Consider the following 15,943-nt stretch of genomic DNA (forward strand, 5'->3'; position numbering starts at 1 on the left):
CTCCTCTCTCCTCTCTCCTCACTCCTCTCTCCTCTCTCCTCTGTCTTCTCCCCTCTGCTCCTCTCTCCTCTCTCCTCTGTCTTCTCCCCTCTGCTCCTCTCTCCTCTCTCCTCTCTCCTCACTCCTCTCTCCTCTCTCCTCTCTCCTCTCTCCTCTGTCTTCTCCCCTCTGCTCCTCTCTCCTCTCTCCTCTCTCCTCACTCCTCTCTCCTCTCTCCTCTCTCCTCTCTCCTCTCTCCTCACTCCTCTCTCCTCTGTCTTCTCCCCTCTGCTCCTCTCTCCTCTCTCCTCTCTCCTCTCTCCTCTCTCCTCTCTCCTCACTCCTCTCTCCTCTGTCTTCTCCCCTCTGCTCCTCTCTCCTCTCTCCTCTCTCCTCTCTCCTCTGTCTTCTCCCCTCTGCTCCTCTCTCCTCTCTCCTCTCTCCTCACTCCTCTCTCCTCTCTCCTCTCTCCTCTCTCCTCTCTCCTCTGTCTTCTCCCCTCTGCTCCTCTCTCCTCTCTCCTCTCTCCTCTCTCCTCACTCCTCTCTCCTCTCTCCTCTCTCCTCTCTCCTCACTCCTCTCTCCTCTGTCTTCTCCCCTCTGCTCCTCTCTCCTCTCTCCTCTCTCCTCTCTCCTCCTTTCTTGCAGAGAATTGCAAAATCATGGAGACATAGAAATGAGACAGGGCCATTGGCAGTGGCTATAGAAGATGACAGATCCGTAAAACATATAATTAATAATATATGAACTATAAAAACGTACTTAATTTACAAGTTAAATGTGTTTGTTTTGTGGCTTTAGTCTTTGACTTTTGATCAAATTGTTATTTCAGTTGGTTGTAATAGAAGAATATTTATGAGTAAAGTGTATAATTGAAAATCTGAAAATGTTTAATCTTTTCTCACATTTTTAATTAAATAATGTCCCAGTCTTAAATAAAGAGGTGTTTTAGACACAATGGTCGATGGTCCCCGCTCCCCATTTCTGATTTCTCATTTTGCTGTGCGCCGTCTATTCTTCCTCCCTTTTCTCTCTCTTTCTGTCTCTCTCCCTTTTCTCTCTCTTTCTTCCTCCCTCTCTCACTCTCTCCCTTTCTCTCTCTCTCTCCCTTTCTCACTTTCTGTCAGTTTCTCTCTCTCTCTCTTTCTCCCTCTCTACATTTCTCCCTCCCTCTCTCTCGTTTTCTCTCCCTGTCTCCCTCCCTCTCTCCCCTGCCTCTCTCTCGTTCTCTCTCCCTTTCCCTCCCTCTCTCTCTCCCTCTCGCCCTTTCTCTCGCTCTCCCTCTCTCGTTCTCCCTCTCTCCCTTTTCTCTCTCTTTCTGTCTTCCTCCCTCTCTCTTCCTTTTCTCTCTCTTTCTGTCTCCCTCCCTCTCTCTCTCCCTTTTCTCTCTCTCTCTTTCTCAATACCTCTTTCTTCCTCCCTCTCTCACTCTCTCCCTTTCTCTCTCTCTCTCCCTTTCTCTCTTTCTGTCAGTTTCTCTCTCTCTTTCTCCCTCTCCCTGTCTCCCTCCCTTTCTCCCCTCTCCCTCCCTCGTTCTCTCTCTCTATTTCCCTTCCTCTCTCTCCCTTTCTCCCCTCCCTCTCTCTCGTTCTCTCTCTCTCTCTGCTGCTCCTCCCAGCTGTCCCACACGTCTCACGCCTAAAAAGAGCGCGTGGGCGGGGCATGCGGGAGGCGGGAGGCGGGGCCCGGGCCGCCGTAGGGGAACACAGTGGGAGAGAGAGAGAGAGAGACAGTCCGGCACATGGTCATACAGTAAAGGCTCCACGTTCGCACCGTTCGCGCTCCATGAGGATTACTGGCCTGACTGGATATTGTCCTCGCTGTTTTCCTGTAGGATCTGTCTCACCCCTGTGTCCTCTCTCTCTTTCCCCCCCGTCCCCCGCTGCTCTCCCCTCAGGATGTCCTGCGAGGAGGCTCAACTTCACAAAGAGCGGCTGCAAGCCCTAACGGTAAGTCCAATTCTGTCTGAAGATGCACTTTATGTCACTTCCCGCCACTTGCTTGTTGTTGTTTTGCTTGAAATATTTCATGAGATATAAAACGTGTCTATCCAACTTCAATTCTTGCTTGTGTCTTTATTACAAAAAATACCTTGAAAAACATACATTCTTATTGTGAGCGACTTTGTTTCTCCATAGACCTGACTTGTAACGTGGCTTGGTGACACCTCCTGCTTTTCTCCAAAGATAATGTAGATAAATGTAATGCTATTCTGTGGAACCTTCCAGCCATAGCATCAACATCAATAACATCAGTAACATCATAACAAGCATTTGAAGCCACCAAGCCAACTTACAGGTCAGATCTGCGGAAAGACGAGGGCGCTTACAATAAAGAATGCATGTTTTTCAAGGTACTTTTTTTGGCAATAAAGCACTTGTGATTGATTGAATGCAAGCAGTGGAATGCCGTACTGTGAAACATTCCAGGAAACGCAATAACATCTCCAGGGAGACGAGCAGGTGTCTTAATGATAACAGATGATTTTAAAACAATTCAGTATCATGAGTATAATCTGGGAAATTAAAGCAGTATTTTCCAAGTTGCAATTTTATTTGTATGTTTGTAAAACTTACGCACATTTTTAAGATTTTGTTTTGGTAGCAACATCTTCCAAATTAATGTTATTTTTTACATAAATACTTCTTAATGAATCAAAGTGTCAAACGTTTTCAAATTCCCAGTAGTGCAAGCGTTTGCCTTCTGCTGACGTCACAGCGCGCAAGCAAAGTTCAGCAAACTTGAACTTTGTTTGGGAGTGATGCAACAGCGTTTCATCGCAGCTTCTACTTGTGCTCGAATATTTAATGCACAAAAGTGGCATAAATTGACACCTCTGAAGCGAAGTGCGAGATTATATGTGGAGACATTCTGTCCAGCTAATGACATGAGATACAGAGCAGTGCACGGCAAAACTGTGATATTGCACTTCAGTCCACAATTGTTTACCCAGTGTCAGGTTCAATGTAGATATACTACAACTGTCTTTTTTATAATGGTGACTACTTAATGCATAACACACAACTTTAATTGCATTTTACTTATATTGAATCTATATACTCTGCTACTCATACACTGTATTGTCGTGTAAAATGCTAAATACTAAACTTAGCAGTCTTTTAAACCCACCGTTTTTGCTATTTGCTGCTGATTTAACTCTCTGCAATAGCGTTCTGATGATAATGTGGCACATCGCAAAGACGAGTAATTGAATTGGATTTGCCCTCCTAACGCTTTCTCCTGTTTAATGACATCACCACCTCCTACTCCTGCTGCCGTCACATGGAACAAAGTCACTTCTGTTGGAGCGCTTGTAAAGTACCCTCTCTAGACTGTTTTCTACCATGTCTCCCAATTCACGTCAGCCTTCTTTTTTTTTTTTTTTACTATAAACCAACACTGGAAAGTTTGCGGAAAAGGTTCTTTTTCCTCCTCTCGCAGCTGTCTTGAGGCTTTTAGGTGCTTCTATTTTTCCGATGTTGACTGACGGTCGGTGGTCTTATGTTTTCGTAGCAGGAGGAATCTTCCAAAGTTTGGCTAGTTTCGCTCTTGTAGGACAACTTCAGTGCAACAGTGAGACCCGGGTTTGCTGCCTAGGACTAAATTTGGCGCCAGCGAGGAACCACAGCATACCACACACACACACACAACACACACACAACACACAAATGCACAAACGCTCTTGCGCATTCGAACACACAAGTGGTGGAACAGCAGTGGCAGATGGAGAAACAATTTTGGCCACGTTGAGAAATGGCAGCGATACCAGGCACTTAAGGAAAGCTACTGAGGGGAAAGTTCTCATGGTGGGAACAGAATGGGCATCAGGTACCACTCAATCATTATTTCTATCCCTTTTTTTGTTTTTGCTGTCATTTTGTGCAGTAGAGAAAGCTTGCCTAGAAATGTCTCCGTATTATTATCAGGTTGACAAGTGAACTTAATCACCATAATTTAGAATTTCTTTCCTCATTCAGTTTTCTTGAACCCACACCATTTTGGATCCTGACTCATACTGTAATCTGATCTGAAAGCCAACATTTTAGATTTGTTTCCCGCAAATGTATCTGTGAATTAATGATTGATGATCAAACATTGCTATCTTATCAAGTGCTATCTTAAACGTGATGCTTGTGAGATAAATGAAATAAATCAGCACAAAGGGGCTATTATAAATGTTGTGGTGCCATGTGATCATGCACTGACACAGAAAACCCAGGGATGGAGTAAATGATTTTGTAGATTGAAGTTTAATAGACCAAAGGTGTTCATCTGTAAATTAGATTAATGTATGGCAGAAGCATAATTATTGTTGTAATTCTTCTGTAATATGGAAGTGGGTTAGTAAGCTTTAGCTGCTTCCCACTTCTTTTTGGAATTAGAAGCGCTTCTGGATTAAATCTGGACTAAATAAATTAATTTAGTATATATTGTTTAATTATTCAAACATCTGAATAAACCTATGTCTAAACTAATTCTTGACCAGCAAACCACCTCAATAAAGCTGTGTATCATGGCAGTCACCTTTCCCTTTCAACAATAATCATGCACTTATGGGACTGAGTAGTGTTGGAAGGTAACAGTTCAATGCATTTGAAAAAAAAAAAAAGTGTCTTGGTAGAGCATCAGTTTTTTATTTCTTATTGTATTAATTTGCAAAGGGAAAACACATATTATTGAACATTATATATGTAAATATATATGATTATAGCAAATCGGTCATGCTCAATGAACAAAATTCTCAAACTTGGAACTTGCTTCTGCAGTGAGATGCAACATACGACAATGAATAATAATAACAATAATAGGCATGCATAACATTTGTACTAATAAAATAAACATAGACTTACGAGTATGAGTATATACACAAAATGTACAGTTTGTCATTCAAAAAATGACGAACTGTACATTTCAACGTCATTCAACCTGCTCGTTCCAGAGCCCTGGATACGTACAGGTCCTGCAGAGATGGAAGTCTGCAGCCGATCACCTTCTCAGTAGAGGCACAATGCGCAGTAGTCTCTGTTTGTTCCTGGCTGTGGCTCCAGCGTACTACACGGTGATGGAGGACTCAATGATGGCCGTGTAGAACTGCACCATCATCTCCGCTGGCAGCTTTGCTTTCTTCAGCTGCAGCAGGAAGTACATCCTCTGCTGGGCCTTCTTGATGAGGGAGCTGATGGTGGGCCCCCACTTGAGGTCCCGGGTGATGGTGGTGCCAAGAAAGCTGAAGGAGTCCGCAGTGGTGATGGGGGAGTCTGTGATGGTGAGGGGGGGTTGGGGGGCTGTGGCTTTCCTGAAGTCCATGATCATCTCCACTGTCTTCTGGGCGTTGAGCTCCAGGTTGTTACCGCTGCACCAGGACACCAGCCGGTCCACCTCCCTCCTGTAGACAGACTCATATCCATCCGAGATGAGCCTGATGAGGGTGGTGTCGTCTAAACTATTTGGCCAAATCAGACAAACATATAATTTACATAATAATTTGGAACAGCATCTCTCACACAAAGGCAAATGTTACACACCCGCATATTCACCCTACATAAAAAATAGAAGAACGGTCCATTTTAAATTCAAAAGTTCATGTTGTTATGGTGACATATTTGACATGTTTCAGAACTTTGGAAAACCCTACCAGTGTGGCAGTTTTCTTATATGAGTTACTATTTTAGGTACAGTTTTTTATAAACATTATAATTCTATTGCATATCAGCCATATACATTTGTACCAAAGTCAGTACGATCTAGTGTCAAATACAAATAAATAGTCAGACTTACTTTGTGCATCCGTCCAGCCTCAACACTACACTTTGGATAAACAAGACAAACAGCCCTGGCGCTCTGGGTCACTATTGGACCACTGTATTCTGACTTGTATCAGAGTCAGCTGAGAGTCGAGGAGCTGCAGACACGGAGAGGCCTCCAATGGATTCCAAAAATGTCTCACAGCCCAGATAAAATGCTCTGTCAGTCTGTTGTTTTTGGGCTGTTACCACGCTGCATGGAGGGAAATAAATGGAAGGAAGACAGCTTTTTGGTTGGAGCTTCTGATTAAGCTTGTGGAGTAGGTATATGATGTGGTTAGGCACTGCATTAATTAATAGCCAGGGTTTTGGGTGTGGTTTTGAGGCTGATTTCATAATCCATACATCTTTCAAGTTAAAAGAGCACTTGACATAGCAATCACTAGTTTCTAGCTACATTATATCTGTTTATTTTAGGAATATGTATCATAGCAAACTGGGAAAATTATGTTTAGTGCACTAAAGTAATGGCTAAATGCAAAATTATGTCTTTATTACAGTTGTATAATCTTATTTTGTTGACAAAAGTATTTGACCAAGAGTGTGGTATGCATGCCATAGGCTTGGTCTAATATGAGACAGTAACTACAAATAGATTGGACATTATGATGTGCCATATATGCCACATATCGGTTTGACCACCTGTCGCTAGATGCTAATGTAAACAAATCTAAACTCCAAACCAAACATGCATTATTGCTCAAATGATCAGTGATACATTTAGGTGATTTTGAGCTTTCAGTTCTTAGATTAATAATCATATTTTAATAATCATCTGCATAATAATAATAATAATAATAATAGTATAGCATAATAATAATAATAATCAGCAAAACCTGTGCTGACTGCCCTGCTGCGTGATGTTACATCATGTTACAGTATTGATGTACTAATTGATCATATTACTTTTGCATCATTTTTTGACTCCCAAAGGAAGTAGGGGATTACAAATAATATACAAGGTCCAATCAGTATCACTAAGTGTCTACTTATATCAATACTCCCAATCAATGTCTACATCCTCAGCCAAATTAGACACTTCCTCAAAAGTCAGTGCCAAGTTTCCACGCTTCATCAAGCAGCTGGGATCGAAATGTCACATTGTGTTTTTCCATTAGAGCCAGGCCTTATACTAACCAGAAGTGTGGGGTTTGTTGCTTTTAGGGTTTATTTCAATAGCTATCGATTAGTAAATTATACGTTTAGTAGTATTTTACATGTATACTTCATACAATTACTTGAGTACAAATTTAGCAGCAGTAGCTGCTGGAAAATTTTTGGTTTAGAATGGTGCTAGTTAGTGCTTCAGCCTCCCAGTTATCACCACATGATCAATAAATAGATTGTGTATGTTCTTCAATCCAAATGCTCTTCCTTGTTCAAATCGAGGTGTTAAGGGTGCATTGATATCTCGCCTCTTGGCCGAGTGGCAGGTTTATTGCCAACTGAAACCTCTTCGTGATCAGTCAGGAGCAGTGGGCGATCCCAGTGCAGTGCCCAGTGGTCGTGGAGGACCCATGTCTACTTCTTAAGCTCAGGTTTTTGTCAGTAATGTGTTGCTGGAGGATTGTCCTGGCTGTGCCAAGTTCATAGTTCATTGTTTGATGAGGAGAGTTTCCTTACATAACATACACACATAATATAAGTGATTATCCTGCAACAAGATAAACAAATTAAGTCAATCTTAGATTTGAACCTTTTTTTCTTAAATCATCCATCACCCAACAAAAAAAACAAAGACACATTTTACAATCCCTAAGTCCAAGAGGTGATTTCTTAATTTTCCCACTTACCCAGCACGCATAAACACATGAAGAATCCCACAGTTCAACCATTAAAGTTTGCTTCGGGCAATCCCTTTCTCTGTGGCGACTAATTGTCCGCATTAGCTGTGATGTCATGCAGTTAAGTCTCGACCTATAATTGCTGGGTTATTAACATGTAATTACACAGAGACATAGGGTTCCCCCAAATCCCTCTCAGTGTGTGTTCCAGTGAAAATCAAGCACTCGTCTTTTTAACAGGCTGTTGCTCGTGTGGCCTCGATCCCAACCACAATCGGCGAGAGGAAATGCATAAGAGCTGCGGTGTTGCACGCTTGTCCACTGATAGCCTTGAAGCGTCCCTGACATGTTTACACAGATGATGTCAGTTAGTTTGACTATGATTCGGCCCCCACACACAGGCAAACAGGGGTCCACAAGGCCAGTGCATGGGACGACATGAGAGATGTGGAGAGGGGGAAGAAGTGATGAGTGAGAAGATGGGCCTGTACTGGAGAAGGCGGCTTGGAAAAAGCTTTAATCCGGTGTGCTATTTAACTTTCCTGGTGTTTGTCACCAATAGGGCCGCAACAAATTATTTAATCACAACTAATCGATTATTGAGGTAATCATCAATTAAGTTAGTAATCAAATAATTATTCATCAGTTAATACATAGGCTCCAAAACTTGTCGTGAGCTGAAACATAGGTTTTATGTCTCAATTTGAGCATTACTTTGTCTGTACATCCAGAGATGCATTGACCAAAACTACTCACATAGTGTTAAAAGCTTGTATCACCCCTTGTGTCTTGAGAAAATAATACTTTTGAATGAACGCCAAGTTTAGTATTTTGCTCAAGACTTTCATTGTTTCAATAAGCTAACTGAAAATTGTAAAGATTGATGACACAAACCCGATCTTTATTAAGGCCCCATAACAAAAAAGATTGATAGTTTATCTACCATTGCATCCTGACCTTGTGTTCTTGGGCATTAAACTTGACCTGCTTATATGTGTTAGGGTGATGCAGCAGATAGAATTGCAGTTTAGAAGTTTGAGGGGCTCTTGGGTCATTGAGCCAAGTCTTTTTTTCCCTTGAAAGACTGGGAAGTGCTTTAAGCAGTTGTCTAAAAGTCAGTTTAATCTATGTCCATCCTTAACATTCCTTCTCTCAAAAACCTTACTTTCTTCTTGGCCTGATGCGTTTCACCAATCCCACCATGAAGCTGTCGGCTGCTGGGCCGACGGCCGAGGATACTTCCTTTGGTCGGACTCACCGTGGTAATCTGTAAACTCCGGTGCGTTTGGGGGGCTTTGGTGTTGATCTGGATCCACTTAGGGAGGACTAACAGGGGGAAGTGTGTCGGAAGGTGAAGGGGGGCTGGAGCTATGGGCCTTGGCGTGCTGATTTGCGAGTGAGGGCCAGGCAAATGGTGTGGGGGGCTGGGACGGCTGCATCCAGTTTCAGCAGTTTGCGTTCTGCCACTCCGACTTATTGGCGAGCTTCAAGGGGCACAAGTATCGCAAAGTGCTCGTCTCTTCAATCGATGGGGGTCACTTCAATCTGGAGTGTTTGCGCTTGAACTAGCACATTGTGTCTGTGGGAGACATCATGGTTGCCTTAAATTTTCAAAAGCCTTGTATTCATGCTGTAACATATTCAGCAATCCAATACAATCTAACATCAAGAAATACTTTATTTGCAAATCATTTATCATATTTTATTGGGTTGCTAAACTGTGGGCCTTTAAGGAATAATTACAGCACATTATACGGGAGAGGACTTGAATCCACTCGACAAAGATGAAATGTGGATGCAATATAAATCTGCTGCTTGTTTTACCAACAGAGCCACTGCACAACTTTTATCAGTATCTGTCCAGAATGCTCCTCTCTGTATCCCATAGACTAACACTAGTCTGGAGTTAGGTGTGTTTATTTCAGTGAAAGACAAACGCATGGGTCATAAATCAATAGAACAAAATCAACTGTCACTCATGGATTTAGCAGAAATCTGTGATGTTTTTCAATCCACAGTGTGTTTTTTTCCCTTTTTCCCTAGTGTCCCTAATTGGAAAATCCACTTGTCAATCACGGCCATTTGACATAAAACCAATGGCCGCTGTCCAGATTACAAAGTATTGGAGAAGCGTCTTGGCAGACAATCCACTCATGGGATGCAGCTACTTACAAGTTACTAGATTAATTGAATCGAAATCACAATTTGATTCAATGCAATTAGCAAATTGAAATGGCCGCAATTTTCAAGTACCATAATTTCTTTCGCTAACAAAAACCTGTCTTATTCTGCATAAGAAACTGTTAAGCCTGTTCAAACATGTTCTAAAGTATGGGATTCTAGTATTAGTTTGTCACCTCATTGGCCTATTTCACTTTGAACATTATTCTATTTATAGCCCTAGTTTTAGCTATAGAATCTGGCAACCAAAAGCAATGAAATGGAATAAAAATTGGTGGGACAAACTAATATTAGTGCGTCAGTAATAACGGGACACTGATGGATGCGCTATATTCATTTACAAGCTCAAATTTTCTTTGCTGCTCGGAGTTCATTTAACCTTGTTTTCTGGAGTAAAAGTTTGCAGAGTTGGCTGAGTGACTGTTCTGTCGCAGGAGGAGAGCTGGGGTTGTGGCCCGTGCAGAGCAGGGGGAGGGACATGCCAAAGCTTTACATGCCATCCAAAATTAGCAGCAGCTGTCAGACAGGACACTGTGGCGTGTGGAGTGGTCCGGAGCACAAGCAGGAGACTGATGGGGTTTATCTAGCCTTTTGGACACGTGTTTAGTGTGCGCTTGTTTTCCAGGAATTGTTCAGTTTATGTACTCTGTGATATCTTATATCTACTTTGAGCACACTTGCATCATCGAATTCTTTTCAAGCATTTTGTTTTATGTAAAGGATTGTTTGTCATTTGAACAAGTCATGAGGGTAAATTCTCCAACAGCAGTAACTAGTTGAAGATAAATGATTGAATGACAAGGTCTGCTGCCGTTTGCGTCACAGTTGTTCTGTTTGTTGAGTCAAATTGTGACGAATACTTAATGATTTACTGCAGGGGTGTCCAAACTTTTTTCACAGAGGGTCGCATTTTGAAACTTATACGGAGCAGAGGGCCACAAACAACCCGAAAATGTTGTTTTTTTTGCATTTGACATAGTTTTGATGCCTCCACACCTTGTAACATTAATATTATGTTAGTATAACATCGAAATGCTTCAATCTCTCCAATTTAACAGTAAAACTACTACTTTTTGTTGTTTGGACCAACTTGGCAGGAAGCCGGAGGGCCGACAAAAATTGGTCTGAGGGCCGCATTTGGCCCCCGGGCCTTAGTTTGGACATGCCTGATTTAGTGTGTGTCTGTCTGTCTGTCTGTGAGACTGTGAGACTGTGAGACTGTGAGACTGTGAGATTGTGAGATTGTGAGATTGTGAGATTGTGAGATTGTGAGATTGTGAGATTGTGTGTGTGCATGTATTAGTTAACCTCTGTTTCCAGCACCTGCTCTGATACATGACATAGGTATGACGAGCATGGAGGAATGTGCTATGAGTGTTCACCATCACACCCCGGGAACAGTACCATCAAGTTGGAGGTGATACAAGTAACATCGTCCCCCCCCCCCTAAATGTCCATAAGCGTAAACAATGACATCTGGTCCTGAAGGAATTTCTATTACTTCACTGGAGCATGTAACATTTACGGTGTTCTCCTGTAAATCTCTGCGTTTGAGTAAATGTAAAAGCTGATCTGCTGTGTGGCATGTCGCTCTGGGTGGGTTCGCGTTGGCATGTGCACAATTTGACCCGATCTGTTACACTCTTCTACAGCAGAAATCCTCAACCTCTGCCACCTTACCAATACTTCCGTGCATTTCTTTGCTTGAGTACTATTTTAAGCCACTCAAAGATTACCGCCGCAAAGATGGTAATGATGTGTTTTGCTAAATCTGGTAAATCCACCGTTAAGTAGTGGAAAAGAGTGAAAAAGAAGTTTGCTATGGACTATGAAAAATGCATCACTTATTTCATCCCAATGATGACAATGTTGTGGCAAATTGGCATTCTATCAGCGGTTTTTAAGTGACATGTATGATCTGTAAAAATTGAGAAATGTCACTATTATTTCTATTATTTGATCAACTCTTTGTGCAGCCTTTAGAATATATATATTGTAATTGATAAAAGACTGATATATATTTCCACATACATCCAAAACATCAATTACAATATCATTTTTTATATAGACATTTCTCCCATTTCTAAACATACACAAAGAAAAGGTAATTAAATAAACCGCTAAACAACCAGCCAAACCCTAGAACAATTTAAGATTCAGGTTTTATTGCAATTATCAGTGAAAAAAATTCACTATAGGAATGTGCTTTGGTGAGTAGTGCAACATAAAACCATGAATAATAATAGTAAGACATGACCCCATTGCTCCACCAGACGATTCCTCTGTTAATTAAAACCATTCTTATTGATTTTTCGGTGTAAGCTAAGTCAATCTTTTGTACGCTCACTACATTGACCATTCTGCATGATTATGATGACTGTGGATGTGTTCACAGTTGATATTAACACAGGGCCGCTGCTAGCCATTTGGGTGCCCTAAGCGGACATGCTCAGTGGTGCCCCCATGCCCCCAACCCACTTCAAACATGTAAAAAGTATCTAGGGGTTTGATGTTTGTAATTCAAACTAAAGACATAACTGTGTGCATAAATAGCAATCCTAACAGGGTTAGAAATGCACAAAAATATTCAGAATTTCTGTGCATTTCATTGCAACTCATGACTCGTCCCCACAGTAGAATATGGAACTGTTCCCAGCTGTGCCCCTGATCTCGCTGTGTCCGTTTGAACTGTGGCTTGTGGAGCTGCACATGTGCATCTCAAATTTGGAGAAAGGCTCAGTCCCTAGGGTTGGTTTTGAATTGATAAAGAACTAAAGAGAGAGTGTGCCAGGTTGGTGCCCCTCGGAGCACTTGATGCCCTACGCACGGTGCGTTATGTGCGTTATGTGCGTAATGGAAGTGGCGACACTGTATTAATACATCAGCATTACAGCAGCAGCTTGATTTTCACTATTTGCTGTCAGAGCCTTCCTGGTCAACACGTCTCATAAAGCTGGGGCTGCACATGTCGCCGTGGTGATGACAGAAGAGCCCTCTCCCAGCTCAGACGGTCCGGCCAAGTGGGGCCAAAGGCTGAGAGCCAAGAGGGAGCGACTTCACTGTGTCAGAATGTCAACATATTTTACTGAGGAGGAGGTTGGCACTGCAATAGAGGCACTGGAAATATCTGAATTTGAGAGTTCTTTATCAATTCAACAATACAAAAATACACTGTTGTTATGGTGCAAGAAGAATGGAATTAGAACTAATTCAGTGGCCTACATATAATATAACTGTATTTCAAAATATCAATGGTTGTGTGTGAGCCATATTCACCAAAAGGAATTATGGAAGTTTGTTTTCTCTGTTAGGAAATATAGAACTGTCGGTGTAATGGTTTGCTTTTTGCTTTTTTTTTGGGAGTGTCTGCCGCGGCGCGTGGCCAAAATTGCCATGTTATTTTTGTGCCAGCCGCGTGCCCGCGGCTCCTGAAACTGCGCCGCTATTTGGCCGCTATTTGACCGCGTTTTAGCGCCCTTTTAGACTGCGCCGGGTTAAGGTTAGGGTTAAGGTTAAGGTTAAGGTTAAGGTTAGGGTTAGGGTTAGGGTTAGGGTTAGGGTTAGGGTTAGGGTTAGGGTTAAGGTTAAGGTTATAGCCATGAGGCTATAACGGGCTATAAGGGAAATGCCGCGGCCCCTGAAACTGCGCGGCCATTTGACCGCGCCGCGGCTCTCCAGCCACGGCCTCTTTTTTTTAATCTATCAATAATCCAAAGGTAAATGACCTGTTATCTGCAGTTACATTTACTACTACTTTACTGTTTAAACAAATTGTACTTTTCAGTACAATGTTCTTACATTTTGGTTCCTCTTCAAAGTTCAATTACTTATTTTTTGTCCTCCAAATTAAATTGTAAATCAGATGTCATGTCCAGACAATTACTTTCCCCAAATATAAGTTTCCCCAAATATATATATATATATTTTATCTTATAATGTTTTAGAACACTATTGTTTACTTGAGTAACAGTATTTTGAAGCAACATTACTCTTACTTTTACACATTTTGGCTTCTCTCCTCACATCTGTTGAGTTATCATTGAGAATCATGTCTGTCTTTTCTGCATATATTTATTTTTATTTTACAATCCAAAGGTTCTGTGTTGGGTGAAATTACAGCTAACTTCTGTAAAGCCTCCATATTATTGATTGAAATACACTCTATTCTGCATACTGAGCAGTGGAACAGCCCCGTATAGGCTTTCATCCACTTGTTTTCCATTCTCCTTCCCTCAGTGGTGGGCATTAGGAAGTATTCAAATATAAAATCACAGGATCACCACAGCTTGGCAGCATGAAACAAACTGTACAAAAAAGTTTGCAATGAAACGATGATACTAAAAAAAACAAAAAACATTTGCAAGCCGGATTATTTGGTCTTGAAAAGTGCAATTTATTTAGTATATTTTTATTCATGCTTTTTGATTGAATTTTTGACATTTGAATTTGATTTCAGACGTTCAAGACTTGTTTCAAATAATAAATGATCCAAATTCAAGTAGTTTTAGCTGTTGAAATATGTCTTTAAAGTTGTATTGTTCACTACATGTTAAACGTTCTTCTGTAAAGACATGCTGTTACAGTCTGTCTGAGCGTCTACCTTAAATGATATTTCAGACAACTTCTCCAGTCGGTTTTACTAGCTGCCTGTACTTTGCTTATATTCTTTGAACCGCACGGTAACAGCGGCTGACATCTGGTGCCCGTGTGCCCGTCACTGTCCCTGGGAAAGGCCGCCGTGGCTGCTGTGCTCAGTTTGTGTGGACTGAACTGCACCGAGCTGAGGTCACATTTGGATCAGATGTTTTCACAGCCTGCTAACAGCTCGCCAACGTGCTCTTCTACTGCGGAGACGGAGAAAGTCACTCCGTTTTTCTCAGAGTTCAGAGCTTTCTCTTCTACAGTTTCACAGTGTGGTTCATTTGAGATTCAAAAAGATTGTTTAACTATTTTATTTTATGATTTAATTAGTCAGATTGACTCAGACAGCGTATTATTACTCCTACTTTAGTAATGTATCTATCAGTAACAGTACTCTGACTTGAGTAAAAGATGTTCCTCTTCCCACTGTGAGTAAGTTTACAAGTTACAAAAATACAGGTTTTGCAAAATATTTCAATCAGATGTTACGTCCACACAGTTACTTGTGACAGTTACATTTCATTTCCTCGAATACTTGTTTACTCTTGAGTCATTTCTTGGACAACTACTTTTTATTACTGCATGGGTGGGTGATATTTGTTTAAAGTAACTACTCTTACTGATGTACTGGTGTACCTTTTGCAACACAACTATATATATATATATATATATATAAAAGGGAATAAACGCAACAAAAAAGGGATATGAATAATTGTTTCTCTATATGTCTACATAGGTATATTTCACTTCTTCCAGTGATTAGTAAATATTTCCATTTGAAAATTAACTGCAAAGGTAATTCATTATATAAATTGTTATTATGTTATGTATATGTATATGTATAAATGTTCATTCCGTGGCATTCAGTGCTTTGTGCTGGCCTTTTTGCCTGCTGCCACCAGTACTTTCAAAGGTATCCATCCATTGTTTCCATTGCAGGAGCATGTGTGTCCCAGATCCAAGGTTTTAAAGTGATGTGGGAGTTTTTGAATACAGCACACTCACACGCAGAAACAGAAAGGAACATGACACAGAGAGGAAACATGTAAACACATAAATAGTCCTTATTATTCAAGTCAATCCAGTCTTTGCACGTCCGGTTCAGATTGTGTCACACCTTTTTTTGTGATGGCCATTTTCCCGTGGCCAGAAGTTTTTTCTACGGCATGGGGGATGTAAATGTTGAAAAGAACTTGCAGTGCTTTATTAATCTCAGTCTTTTATGAACAGTTGGACAATCCCAAAACACATGACACTGATAAGTTACCTGACAGCGTTCCCCTGCGAACAGTGTGCACTTTGACATGGTTCTGCCCTGTCTTTCAACATTTTGTCATTGTGTGGTTGTATTTGTGGAGGCCTGGTCATGTTTGAGTTTTCCCTTCTCGTGGATAAATTTAGCAAACAGGAAACGTCCCACAGATCCCAGTGAGAGAAGGCAGCAGTATCTCATGGCCTTCACCTCAGCTCCGAGCTCTACTCTCGTGTTTGTATTCCCAGCCGTGATGTCAAAGACTACCGCCTGGCTCTCTCCACTCACTAATGTTTCTCCTC

The 15,943-nt window shown here is 41.4% G+C and overlaps 1 protein-coding gene across 1 annotated transcript in view; it reads left to right on the plus strand.

The window, feature by feature from the left end:
* Nucleotides 1-15,943, plus strand: part of palm2akap2 (PALM2 and AKAP2 fusion) — a 107,503-nt gene that overhangs the window by 15,270 nt on the left and 76,290 nt on the right. Inside the window, exon 2 of the mRNA XM_072453515.1 lies at nt 1,877-1,928. Coding sequence (XP_072309616.1) covers nt 1,877-1,928 — 52 coding nt within the window. The remainder of the gene's footprint in view (nt 1-1,876; nt 1,929-15,943) is intronic.

Source organism: Eucyclogobius newberryi, unplaced genomic scaffold, assembly GCF_026437365.1.
Source record: "Eucyclogobius newberryi isolate DKJ021-1_F unplaced genomic scaffold, fEucNew1.0.hap1 SCAF_2, whole genome shotgun sequence".
NCBI lineage: Eukaryota > Metazoa > Chordata > Actinopteri > Gobiiformes > Gobiidae > Eucyclogobius > Eucyclogobius newberryi.